The sequence below is a fragment of the Hirundo rustica genome, chromosome 11, assembly GCF_015227805.2.
Source record: "Hirundo rustica isolate bHirRus1 chromosome 11, bHirRus1.pri.v3, whole genome shotgun sequence".
Taxonomy (NCBI): Eukaryota; Metazoa; Chordata; class Aves; order Passeriformes; family Hirundinidae; genus Hirundo; species Hirundo rustica.
This window is the reverse complement of record NC_053460.1, coordinates 6,993,561-7,006,378: the sequence shown is the minus strand read 5'-3', so window position 1 is coordinate 7,006,378 and position 12,818 is coordinate 6,993,561. Positions and strand designations below refer to the sequence as shown.

Sequence of the window (12,818 nt, the reverse complement as noted above, 5' to 3'; positions counted from 1 at the left end):
GCAGGCACCAGTGTCCCTCAGCGGGGGAGGCCACCATGGCCACAGGACCATCCATCCTGCCCGCGCTGTCTGGGGGTGCTGCCACGCCCTGCCCCAGCACCTTTGGGTGAAACTTGGGCGCACGGCGGGGATGACCTCGGGAGCCTGTGAACTCAGCCCGCTGGCTCGGCTCCCCCCGGAGCAGCCGCTGCATCCGTGTTTGCACAGCTGTGGCCCCGCTGCCCCAAGCCAGGCACGGACCGGGCCCCCGCCGGCCCCTTCCGGCCCCGGGACGGCCCTTGGCCGGCTCCCAGCGTGGGCTGAGCAGCTCTTCCCTCCCATCGCTCCTCATCCCCCTCAGCACGGAGGATGGGAGCATCCGGGGACCGAAGCCATGCCGCCGTGGTCACAAGGAGCCTGAGAGCCGCCTCTTCCCTGACCTCTCCACGCTCTGCCTCTCCTCCAGGAAGGAAGGACGCCCCCGGCTCCTCCTCGTGCCGGGCAAGGAGAAGGATGGGGGGCTTTTGGGAATCAGATGAGTCAGTGAATGGCATCCCGGCTCCCGTGACTCACCCGGAGAGAAAGTCACGGCCATAAGGTCACACACGGCCCCGGAGCCCCCACAACAGGGAACGGTGTTCTGGTTGTTTGGGTGCTGGCTGCTCTCGGCAGTTTGGGCTGGATGGGTGCTGGGTGCTGTCAGCCCCATGGCAGTAGGGACACGGCGCTGATATCAGCGGCCATGGGAAGCTGCCGGCTCCTTGGGCCAAGTGGGAGGGCGGCAGGAAAGGGAAGGAGCTGCGAATGGGAAGAATTGGAGGAAGTGCTTATTTACCCCGCGGAGTATCCCTGCGGAAGGGCAGGGCACGGCACAGGGAGACACCCACAGCCAGTTCCTTAGGGGGGCTCACAGCCCCCGACCCGGCCTCTCATCCCATGGGCTCCCCGTCTCCAGCCAGAAGATGCAAACCCAAACTGTAACGCAGGGAAGCGACCGCCACTGGGACCGGGGGTTTTCCCAGGGGCTGGCAAAGCTCAAGCCCAATGTGTTCTCTAGGATGGCTCCTGGGAACCAGCCCAGGAGTACTGTGGTCCTGGTGAAGTGAGTCCCCCACCACCAAAGGCACAAACCGAGCATCCAGTCAGGATCCCCACAGACACCACTCATCTCCGTACCTGTGAGACGGGGCTGCATCCTGGCCATGGGCAGCAGACTCCACTCCTGAGTGAGCTGTGATCCCTCTCAGAAGTGCTGGGATCCTCTAGAAGGGTTCTCCTGGGATTGGCATAACCTTGTGGAGGTCCCACATGCCACCTTCCCCCTGACCTCCTCATCTCCAGGGTGCTCTGTTGGTACCGGTAGCTGCCCCCACACATCCTGCCCAGACAACTTGCTCCAAGTACACAAAAGCAACCCCAAGGCCCTCTGTTCTGCCCAGGTCCCCTGGGGCCATCATGCCAGGGATGCTTGACATGGAGATGGGCCCTGTCTGTCCTCACCAGACATGGGGGCACGAGCAGGAAAAAAACCAGTTTGCCGAGGAAAACTGCTGCCGTGGCATCAGGGGCTGCCGTGGCATCAGGGGTGCGTCACCCCGGAGCAGCTTGCAGCTGTGGCTCCTTTCCTGCCTTGAGACACAGAGCCCGGATCTCAGTGTAGGCAACAGCAAGATCAGGCAGCCAGGGGGTCCTATCCTGCACAGACACCCTGTCCTGACACCCCATCACCGCAACCCGCGGTGACAGCCGTGTCCCTTGCAGGTGACGGGGTGCTTGCGTCCTTGGTGTCCCTGTCAGGGAGAGCTTTCCTCTCAAGAACACTCCTCAGCCCAAAAAACCCCTCCTGAGCCCAGCCACATCACCCCGGGAGCCCCAAACAGCTGGGGGTCCCCGAATTATCGCCGTTTGCTGGAGAGCCCCGGTGCTGCCGGCGCTCAGTACCTTTCTCTTTGCCATTCATGGCGTGCTGCGGCAGCACATCCCCCTCGGGCTGGGCTCAGCGTCCCGGGTGGTTGTTGCTCTCTCATGCCGTCCGTCTGTCCTCCCGAGTGCGGGGGCCGCGGCCGGAGGGTTCCCCCCGGGCAGCAGTCTCCTCCCCCGCTTCCCCTGCCCGCGGGCTGACATCACTGCCCAGCGCCGCAGCCCCGGCGTGACTCAAGGGGACGGAGGATGGGAGGACTCGGGAGGATGCCGGACCCCCTTGCAGGGGGGGCCCCACCAGCACCGGCCACTCCCGGAGCACAGCACAGTTCCGTCCCTATCCTTCCCTCCCCACCGCCCCCCTAGGGAAACTGAGGCACGGGTGGAACACCGCAACCCCCCACCCTCCATCCCCTCTCCGGATCGCTTCCCTTGGAGACCCCCGCACGCAGGGCCGAGCACACACCGCCCTGCCCAACGCACGGCTGGCCCTGAGCCGCACCCGAGGCTGGGCGGGGGACGCACAGCCCCTCGCCCCCATCCCTGCTGGCTCCACTGCGGGCAGGCACAAAGCCGTGGGCAGCTGACGCTCACACCGCCGCCGCTTGCTTCTGCATTGCTTGCGTTTAAATATAAGTATATACAAATATAATAAATATATATAGTTATATTTATGTATATATAAAACCGCCGTGGCTTTGCTGTAGGCTTCCCACAGCATGCAATCCCGTGGCATTCCTGTGGGCACCCTCCAAGACTCAGGAGCCACTGGGAAAAGGGCTTCCTGGCTCAAAAGTCCCTGCTTTGTATCCTGAATATCCAAAGCCTTGGAGGAGCTCGCTTCAGCCAGGGCTTCCTCACAGTGCTCTCCAAAGATGCTGGGGTGCAATTCCCATGTGGGAATGTCTGTCCTGCTTTTCATGGGGGTCCAGCTGCCATGGCACAGTGTGGCAGACCCTCCTGCCCTCCATGCCAATCCCAGTACCTCTCAGGCCCACAATTCCCTGTTTAGTGTCCTAAACCACCAGGAGACTCTGTGGCACAGACATCACCATCCTTCAGCGCTGGTCCTGGGAGTACCCAAGACTGTCACCCCCCTCCAGGCTGGACAAAGGCTGGAAGAGCCAGCTCTGTCCAGGCTGGGATCAGCTGCCCTCACTACATCACTGGAGCAGGAAGAAACACCTCCCTCCCAGGCTCCTTTCCTGTTTGCTGCTGATTTTAGAGCAAGGTCAGGAGAGGTTCAGGAGGAAAAGCAGTGGGACAGAGTCTTGGTCCTGGCAGATATGCCAGGTCCTCTGCAAAGTTAACCTCTCACCCAGAGAATGAGCCTGTTGTGGGATTGCTTCCCCAGCCCAGAGCAGGTCCCCTCCCTGCAGATCCCGTAGGGGACAAGAAGCATCAGCGGCTCCCACGTATGGTGGCACAGCTGCCCCACTATGGGCACCCACATGTGTCTCTGGAGCCAGTCACAGCCAGGCCTGCAGAGCTGGGGTTGCAGCGGTGTCACCAGAGAGTGCAGTGACCCAGGGCACCCTCAGGTCCCAGCGCCCAGGTGGGTGTCTGGGTGGGCGCACAGCATCAGCCACACTGGGAGAACAGCTGGAGCTGGTGAGGCTGGGCTGGTTCTGAGAAGCACCCAAAGAAAAACCATCCCAGGTGCCCACCAGCCTGCAGCCTCCATGCCGGTGCCGCGGGCCGTGCGGAGCCAGCAGCCCAGCATGCTGCAAAGCCCATCTCCACCCCAAGCCTTCCAGAACCTGCATGAAGAGCACGTCTCCTACCTCGCCTGGACACGATGCATCCCCCCGGCTCTCCCCTCCGACGGGCAGACTCCCATCCTGGCGGCTGCCGTGGGCAGCGGCCACCACCCGGCTTTTCACCCCGCGCTGCCTCTCCCCAGGGAATGGCATCACCGCCGGCACCGCCCCGGCTCTGACCATCCCTGTGCAAAGCCTGCGCCGCGCTGGCAGCCGTGCGGAGCCAGCGCCCGGCACACGGCCAGGCAGCGCGCCCGCAGCGCCGGCCCATGCCAGCTTGTTTGTTCTCATTAAAGGTTAATGAGAAAGCCACGCTAAAGCTGTCCCAGCCACGGGAGGGGCGTTCCCCGGTGCCACGAAGAGTGAGGGGACTCCCAGGCTTCCCCGCCGGAGGGGTGACAGCCAGGCTGGGCTGCTTGCGGGGACTCTGCCTCTCCGTAGCCTGCAGTGCCAAGGGGAGCTGTGTGGCAGCTGACACATGGGTGAGGAGCCTGACATGGCACCAGCCTGGGCATCAGCCTTGGGGAGACCACCAGGATCAGGCAGGAGGCAGGGTCAGAAATTCCAAAAGTGGCAGAGGGCAGCGGAGAAGGACACATCACATCAGCCATGCTCTCTGAGCATCTCACAGCACCCTGCACGGCACTTGGCAGGGTTTGACAGCTCAGGACACCTTGCCAAGGGAGGGCAGAGGAAGGGCACAAGTCACGCCAGCACTGCCAGGGTGGTAATTGAGTTAAATGAGTCCCTGCCCCTGGGGTGGCCAGGGATAGGGCGTGGGTGCAAGGAAGGGGACATCTCCATGTGACTCTTCAGCCCAGGGGGCTTCCCTGCATATTCACCACTCTGGCTCAGCTCAGCCTGCCAGGGTGGCTGCCCCAATCCCTCCTCTGCAGCAGAGATGTGGGTGCAATGCCCCAAGTGCTCCCTTTTGGGGGTATCCCTTTATGTCTTCCTCTTACCAGGCTTGGGGAGCCACTCTGTGCATCCTCACCCCAACCACAACAGCTGAACATGCAAACAAAACACTCCATAGGCAGCCATTCTTGGACACACATGTACAGCCTTGGCCAGTTTGTGAACAGACAGAAAAACCCAGCAGGTTATTCCCACTTCCCTGCCCTCCATGGGATAGAAGACCAGCTTCCTATAGATCCCAAATCCTGCCAGCAGAATTCTAGGGAAATTCTCCAGCTTCTCCCTGCTGGCTCAGAGACCACCAGCACTGAGGCTGAGCCCACCCAGTCCCCCTGGAAGCCACCCAACATGACACTGCCTTAGTGGCACCAGAACCAAAGGCCAAGGTGAAGAAGAAGTTATTTCAGGCTGTTTTGGACAAATGCTTCCCAGGCACAGACATCCTTGAGTGGCTGGGAATGTCACCACAGCTGGAAACCTGACAGGAAAGGGCACAGGCCAGCCTCAGTCAGTGTCAAAAGTCATGGCTGGCCAAAAAGGTTTGTGGAGATGGAATCAGCACCAGCCTGGTGAGGGATGAAAAAGCTCCTGGACATGGGGGAGTCCTGGAAGAGGGCAGAAGATTACAATTTTGGCAAGAAGACACACAGTCATGGCTTGAAGGAGAAGGACAGTAAGTGACCAAGTGACTCATCCTGGACTGGGACAGCTGGTTCTAGAGCTGCAGGTGGTCTCCTCCACCACAGCTGACTTCTTGGACTTTACTTTCTGCTAAAACTGGCAAAGCCAACTCCAAAAAATCCTGGGAGCCCAACAGAGCTTTTTCCAAAAGTGGATGCCCTGAGGGCTGGAGAAGGACCAGCCCTTGTGCCAAGCCAGGCTCTACCCCCAGCCAGGCTGGCCCTAAAGCTGTCAGCAGCATCCCTTCCTGGAGGGGCCGGGCACGGGGCGGTGGCAGACTCGAGCCCTCCCCCCTCGCTTCCTCGCGTCGTCCCCACACGGCAGCAGAAATAGAAGCGATATAAATGGCAGCCCTATAAATAACCCCAAAGCACGCGGCGGGGAGCTCGTCCCAGCCCAGCACTGCCCTCAGCCCACGCAAAGCCAGGGCTTGGGCCGCCTTCACTGCTCCCTGGGGATCGCAAGTGCCAGCTGCTCCCTGCCCGCCATGGGTTTCCCAGGGTCCTGTCCTTTAGGTCAGGAGCTCCAATGCATCCGCTGAGCCTCAGCCACAGGCACGATCTGGAGCCCAGCCTGGTGGCATTCCTGGGGGACACCCTACGCCCATCCAGCTCCTCCCGTCCAGCCAGCACTGGACAATGCCCATCGTAGGCACCCTGCTGCAACCCAGCCAGCAGATTCTTGGGCAAAGCAGCAGCTCTGACCAGGAGCTTCAGCAAGGCTTGGGAAGAGATACCCCTGTCCTCACCACTGTGCTCACTGCAGATCAACAGTTATCCCCTGGCTGCACCCCAACACCTCTCAGCTGCCCCCCCCCCGACATCCCCCACCACTGCCGTGTACATTGCTGTCCCTCCTTCCATGCTCAACCCCATCGTGCCACGTCCTCCACGGGGACTCAGCCACCACCATGCCAGGGATACCACCACACCACCACAGCTCCTCTCCACCCAGGGGACTGTGGCAACGCATTGGGGACCCCCACAAGCCGAGAGGAGGCAACGCCGCCGGTGACAAGCTGGTGACGAGCCCTGTACTGCCGGATTTTGCGCGGCGTCACAGCCTCACGTCCCAGCCGTGCCCGGGGGACGCAGTGAGGCCACCAGCCAGGAGACGGGAGACATGGGGTTTATAGGATGGCCAGGACTTCTCAGTGCCCTCGGGAGTCTCCTCTGGGAATGCGGCAAGAGTAAAAACCGCCTGAGGCTGTTTGCGTGCCCCGGGATGGCCGGAGGTGCGGCAGGGGAAGGGTTAATGGTGCGAGGCCTTCCCGAGCACTTCTTGGCAGGCTGGGAAGGGCTGGGAGACAGGAGGATCGGGCCAGCAACAAAGCGAGATCTGTGTCATTAATTCCTCCGAGCATTCCTCCCTCCGTCACCCCGGCGGGGAGGAGGAGGCGGCACCCGGCTGACACGGTGCGCCCAGGTCCCTCGGGAGCCCCCCGGGCTGGGCGCTGGGGTGCGATGGGGGAGATGGCTGCAGCCTCTCCCGCGGGATCCAGGGCTCTGGCGTCCCGCAGGCGCTCGGGCACGGCCCTATATGGGCACGGGCAGCTTCTCCTTCGCCCGCCGTACCCCGGCCCGTACCCCTGCCCGGAGTCCCAAGGGATTCGGGGCACGACACGGTTCGTGCCACCAGCGTCACTCCAACCCCGGGAGCGAAAGAGTGGCTGGAGAAGCTGATATATCCCAGACAGGGCGTGGGGAGCACGGGGTGACATTGGGGGTGCTCGCCCTGATATCCCACTGTCAAGGCGGCTCCTTTTCCCGGAGTCTCCGGCCACGGTCGCGGCCGGGCCGCGGGGTGCGGAGGATCCCTCCGAACCGCAGTGGGGCGGGGGAGCGGAGCCCCGTGTCCGTGTCCGTGTCCGTGTCCGTGTCCCCGTCCCCGCCCTCCCGCCGTGCCCGGACACCCCAGCGCGGCGTGGGGCGCCCACCGGGGGTGGCGGCAGAGGGGACGCGGGCGGGCGGGCGGTGGCTTGCGGCGACGTGGCCCCCCCAAGGGTGTAGCCCTGCCAGGGCCGCCAACCCCGCTCCCCACGACCCCCCCGTGACCGCGGGGTGCGGAGGTGCGGGTGGCACTCACATGTCCCAGGAGAGGCGGGGGACGAGGCGCGGGGCGAAAGCGGGCCTGGCTCGGTGCATCCCCTTTGTTCCACTCCCATGGACGGGAGCAAGCGGGGAGTTCGTGCAGGCTCTTGGCAGCGCCCACCCCGGCTCTCTCCATGGAAACGCGGGAGCCATGTGATTTCGGCAGGAAACCACGGCCCAGCCAGCGCCAATGGCAGCTGCATGGACGGGAGCGCCTCCCTCCCCGAGGCGAGCGGCACCGCTGCCGACACCGCCATCGCCACCGCCGCCACCGCCACCGCCGCCACCACCGCCACCGCCACCGCCACCGCCTGCGGGGGTTCCAGACCCCCCGGCCCATCAACATTCCGCGGGGGTCCACGAGCCCCACCATGAGCCGGAGCAGGATCCCACCTCCCCGAGGAGAGTGCGGGCAGCCCGGCTTGCTTGGCCCCGGGTTGTTTGCCTTCCTGCCGCACACAGCGCTCAGAGCCTCCTCTCGCCAGGAAAGCGATGGCTGGAGCAACACCTCCTCCCTCACCACCCCCGTTCCCCCTCACAAGGGACACTACAGCGTCCCAGGCTTCAGTGCTGTCTGACAGACCCCGGGCATGTTTCACATTCCAGCAGTGAAGTGACACGGCCAGGGCTGTGCAGTCAGTCAGTCGGTGGCAGAGGGAACACCCAAACACCCTTGTTCCCAGCTCTATGACATCCAGCACCCCACCCTGCCTTCCCCCCACAGCTCCTGTATCTAACTGGGCCATGCTCAAACCTCTGCCGATCAGAAAGTCCACTCTGGGGGAGCAGAGCATTGGCACAGATCCACATTCCCCATCCCACCAGCTTCCAGCATCCCAGGGAAGCAGCAGAAGAGCGCTCCCAGCTTCCCCAGCTAAGGGACAGGCAGCCCCAGTGTAAATGCAGGGATGCCACAGCCACACGGTGCTGCTTCCACAACTGCCAGTCCACTTCCTAAACCCTGACACCTCTGAGCATCCCTGAAGGTGGAGGGGAGAGGAAGCCACACGCCTGTTGGGGGAGATGCACCCTGCTCCTCTCTTTTCTCCCAAGACCATCTTTCTCCTACCTGTCCTAGATCCTGCTGAGTCGACCCAGTTTTAAATGGAACCAAAGCCTTTGCAGCCCTGGTGAGACATCCTCCATGCAAGGACAAGGCTGTGCAGTGCTCCCGCCAGCCCTGTGAGGCAGAAACACTAATTAGACCATCATCAGGTCTTGGAGCCCAGTGGAGCAGGGCAATATCAGTGACAAGGAAATCATTGCACCGCTCTCACTCTCCTGGGGCCACACCAAGGAGCAGAGCATTTGCTGCCAAGGTTGCTCAGTGAGAACCAGGGCGTCCCAGCTCCCAGCCCAGTTCTCCAGGCTGGCCTGGTTACACAGAAGGGGAAGTGATGCAAAGATGGGAGAGGAGACAGCAGGTCCTGAGGCCACCAGGGAAAAGCCAAGCCAAAAGGCCACCAAGGAGAGTCTGCCAGGGTGGATCCACAAAGCCATGTGGTTGATGAATCCCAGAGTGGTTTGGGTTGGAAGGGACCTTAAAGGTCACTTGGTTTCAACCCTCTGCCATGAGCAGGACTCCTTTCACCACACCAGGTTAGTCCAAGCCTCATCCAACCTGGCCTTGAACACTTCCAGGGATGGGGCAGACACAGCTTCTCTGGACAGCCTGTGCCAGGGCCTCACCACCCTCACAGGGAAGAATTTATTTTTAATATCCCATCTAATCCTGCCCTCTGTCACTTGGAAGCCATTCTCCCTTATCCTGTCACTCTGTGCTCTTGTCTAAAGTCCCTCTCCAGGTCTTTTGGATCCCTTTTAGGTACTGGAAGGGACTGCAAGGTCTCCCTGGAGCCTTCTCATCCCCAGGCTGGAGAGCCCCTATTCCCTCATCCTATCTCCACAGCAGAGATGCTCCAGACCTCTGAGTATCTTCATGGCCTCCTCTGGACTTGCTCAAACAGGTCCACATCCTTCTTATTTTGGGGTCCCCAGACTGGATGCAGTGCTGCAGATAGGATCTCACCAGAGCACAGCAGCCAGTTGCCCACTCTGCTGAGGATGGACCCCAGAATATGTCTGGGTTTCTAGGCTGCCTGTTCACATGGCCAGGTCATGTTGAGCTTCTTGTACAACCGAGACCCCCAAATCCTTCCATTCTCAACCCAGGTCCCAGTGCCACACTGTCGCTGTCCCGCACTGTCCCTGTCCCACCAGGGTGACCCACCATGTGCTTGGCATGGTCAGTACCTCTGTGCCACTCTGTCATCCCACCTGGATCAAGTGGGGGGGCTGGATCCCACCCATGCCCTGTACATGGTGTCACCACTGAAAATTTTCAGTTGAAAGTGATATCCGGGGATTATTGGGGCCAACTACCTGAGTGCTTTAGGTCTGACACAAAGTTAAAGCATGCTGTTAAGAGCCAAATGCCTCTAAAGCGCTGACATGCTTGGGACCTCGACCACCTCTCCAGGAAATCTGTTCTAGGGTTTGACCACCTTTTCAGTAAAAACTTGGGGTGCCTGGAAGTAGACTGACCCACACCACCACATTCCACTCACCTATGCACCACCACCCCAAGGTAAAACCACATTCCTGGTTGCTGCTGGGGAGCAGCTGTATCCCTGCAGACAGCAGGAGAGGGGACTGCACCCTCCCCTCGGCCACACGCCTGCCTGCCCTGCCAGGCTGGGCTGTGGAGCCAAGCTCCCTGTGCCAAGGCCAAGGCTGGCACACTGCACTGGCTGCTCTGTGGGAGCTTGCTCAGCACGGACCAGCTTGGCAAACAAAAACAAGGACAGGCTGCTGCCCGAGTTCCGGCAGCTCTCCTGGCCTGCCTGCCCTCCAAAACTCCCTCCTGGATTTATGGAGGTATGGTGCCTGCTGGAAGGAAGGAGTTAAACCTCCCAGCATGGATTTTGATACTCCTGGGTTAACCTTCCCAGCATGGATGCAGATAATCTTGGTTTAACCCTTTCATTATGGATATGGATACTCCTGGGCTAATCTTGCCAGCTTGGATACGGATGGATACTCCTGGTTTAATCCTTTCCTTATGGATACAGATACTCCTGGGCTAACCCTCCCAGCACGGGTATGGATACTCCTGGACTCCTGTCGCCTAAGGAGCCTTCCCAGCAGCCTGGTTGGGAACCGGGCGTTGGTGCAGGGAAGAGTCCCTGAGCCCAAGGACACATTGTCTGAGAACCTGCTGGCATTAGTGAGCTCCTCCCAGCACAGGATAGAACGTTTCCAGAGCCTGGTGACCCGAGACCACTCCAAGCACATTCCCCTCCTCCTGGAGCTCCAGCAGCAGCCGTGCCAGCTGCCTGCAGCCGCCTGCCGCGGTGCGGAGAAAGGTCTGAGCCGCTGGCGGAGCCCCGCACCGCGGGTCTCTGCCCAAATTGCTCTTCTCACTGCAGGCTGGGCCTGGAGCCACGTCTTCCTCTCCTTTCTCTCTGGAGGGCTGGAGGCCAGCCCTTGGCTCCAGGCTGGAGCTGCTGCGTGCTCAGCATTCCTGCTCAGCGCTGGAGCAAGGCAACACACACAGGCCAGGGCTCCAAGCCTTGCACCAGGACAGCCACAGTGCTGAACACACTCAGAGCCCAGCCACCACCCCCATGAGCAGCTGAGGTGCCTCCACAGAGCCTGCCACCATCCCTGCCACCATCCCTGCCACCATCCCTGCCACCTCCTCAGAGACGAGCATCCAGCATCCCAGCACTGCGCTCCGCATCCCTCCAGCTGCGCATTTTTGGGGAACACAACCTAATAAAAAGCTAAGGGAGCCAGGGTGGCGCTGATGCAGCATGAGCAATGTGAGCTGCAGCTCCAGCTGACTCACCGGAGCCCTGGCCACGCTCGGGAACTGGCCAGCAGCGCAGAAAGGCTGTGCCAGCAGGTCCTCTGAGCTCTGCTGGAAAACCTTCCCCAACACACTTGGGGCCAGTTCACAGTGGCAGCAGGCTGGGGCACAGCCCTGACCCAACCTGTCCTTTTCCATGGGGTGTCCCAGCGCTTTGCCTGCCCATGGGGCTGGGAAAAGGGAAGGCAGGATACCCCTGGAGTGGCCACAAACCCAGTGTTGGCCAGCACTGGGTGCTGGTCAGCCCTCCCAGACTCTGGCCAGCAATCCGGAATCCAGGTCAGGGCTTTGCAGCAAAGCCAGGACATCCAGACTGTGACTTCATCAAGTCCAGCTCCAGCACGGGCCAGGAGGGTAAGGAGCAGCAGAACAGCACTGATCCAGACTGTCCGGCCACCAGCCACCTGTCCCCCCTCCTAACTCCCTTCTCCACCCTGGGAAGGTGGCTGGCAGCATCTCCAACCGCTATCCCAGCTCAGCCTGGGGGGCTGAACATCCCCTGGGACCACTCCACCTCCTGCAGCCAGGCAGACATCCCCACCTCAGCACAGCAGGAACCAGCTCACACACACACCCACAGGATCACTCCAAAAGTATCCATGATTCACAGGATTCCTACAGTCCCTTGCTCTTGTCCAACACTGAGCTGGAAGGCTGAGGTTGTGGGCAAGCCCAGAAACCAGCCCAGCCCAGCAGACGTAGCCGGTGGCAGGGCGACTGGCACAGCTGCACAATGGCACAGCTGGGGCACAGCTGAGGTGTCAGCAGCCTTGAGGATTCAACACTGCACCAGGTAAAGCAAAGCTTGGCCAATCCAGCTGGCTGAGGTAGGAATACATTGACCCAAAGCTGATGCTGTAAGGATGCGAGAGCAAAAGGCCATTCGGAGCACGAGGTTTTTTTGGCAGGGCTGAGTCTGCAAATTTGGCAGAGCTGTATGCAAATGCATGTAAATATAGTCCTCCCAAGCAGGGCAGGGGATCCCACACACACCCTGATCCGCTCCACTGCTGAGGTGGGGTCCCTGTCCCGCCGTGAGCAGCACCTGCTACACCCAAGAGCAGAGTGAGTCCACCTGGGAACAGCCAGTGGGAATCCGCTCTGGTCTCCCAGAGTGAGAAAGTGCTTCCTTCACTGCAGTGAGCGCCAGCCTCCAGCAAAGCTCCCTCCCCTCCAAAGAAAACAACAAAGAAAATGCTGGGATGGAGATTAAGGAAATGAAACCGGCTGTGCAGGGTAGCAGGGATAGGAAGTGGCTGTGATATCTCCTCTCCCCACTGGCCTACAGCTCTCCCAGCCTGGAGCCCGCAGCTTGGCACATCTAAACCCAAGGGAAATCACGTGCTGGAGAGCATGTTGAATAACTGGGAGGTTTCTGAGTGAGCTCTACTCCTGAGATGGAACAGCCACTTGGGGAGCCCTCTGTGCTCCCAGACTGGCACTTCCATGCTCTCCATGCTCTCTCCATCCCAGCACAACATGCAGGGAGACCTCCTGACACCACAAGCTGCACTCTGCTTCTGAAGCTGGCACTGTGGGGTGGCATCTCAGGAGTTTTGCACTCATAGAATAATTAAGGTTGAAAAAACCCTCTAAGAT

At 60.9% G+C, this 12,818-nt stretch overlaps 1 protein-coding gene across 5 annotated transcripts in view; it reads right to left on the bottom strand.

Moving 5' to 3' along the window:
* Positions 1-12,818, bottom strand: part of RIPOR1 (RHO family interacting cell polarization regulator 1) — a 32,035-nt gene that overhangs the window by 15,609 nt on the left and 3,608 nt on the right. For 2 of the 5 annotated variants that reach the window (XM_040075603.2, XM_040075605.1), the window contains exon 1: positions 7,344-7,475. The exons of 1 other annotated variant lie outside the window; for it this stretch is intronic. In XM_040075603.2, coding sequence (XP_039931537.1) covers positions 7,344-7,422 — 79 coding nt within the window. In that variant the 5' untranslated portion in view covers positions 7,423-7,475. Of the gene's footprint in view, positions 1-1,920; positions 2,060-3,683; positions 3,784-7,343; positions 7,476-12,818 lie in introns of those variants that run through there. 2 more of the 5 variants (XM_040075607.2, XM_040075604.2) reach the window with 2 other exon arrangements.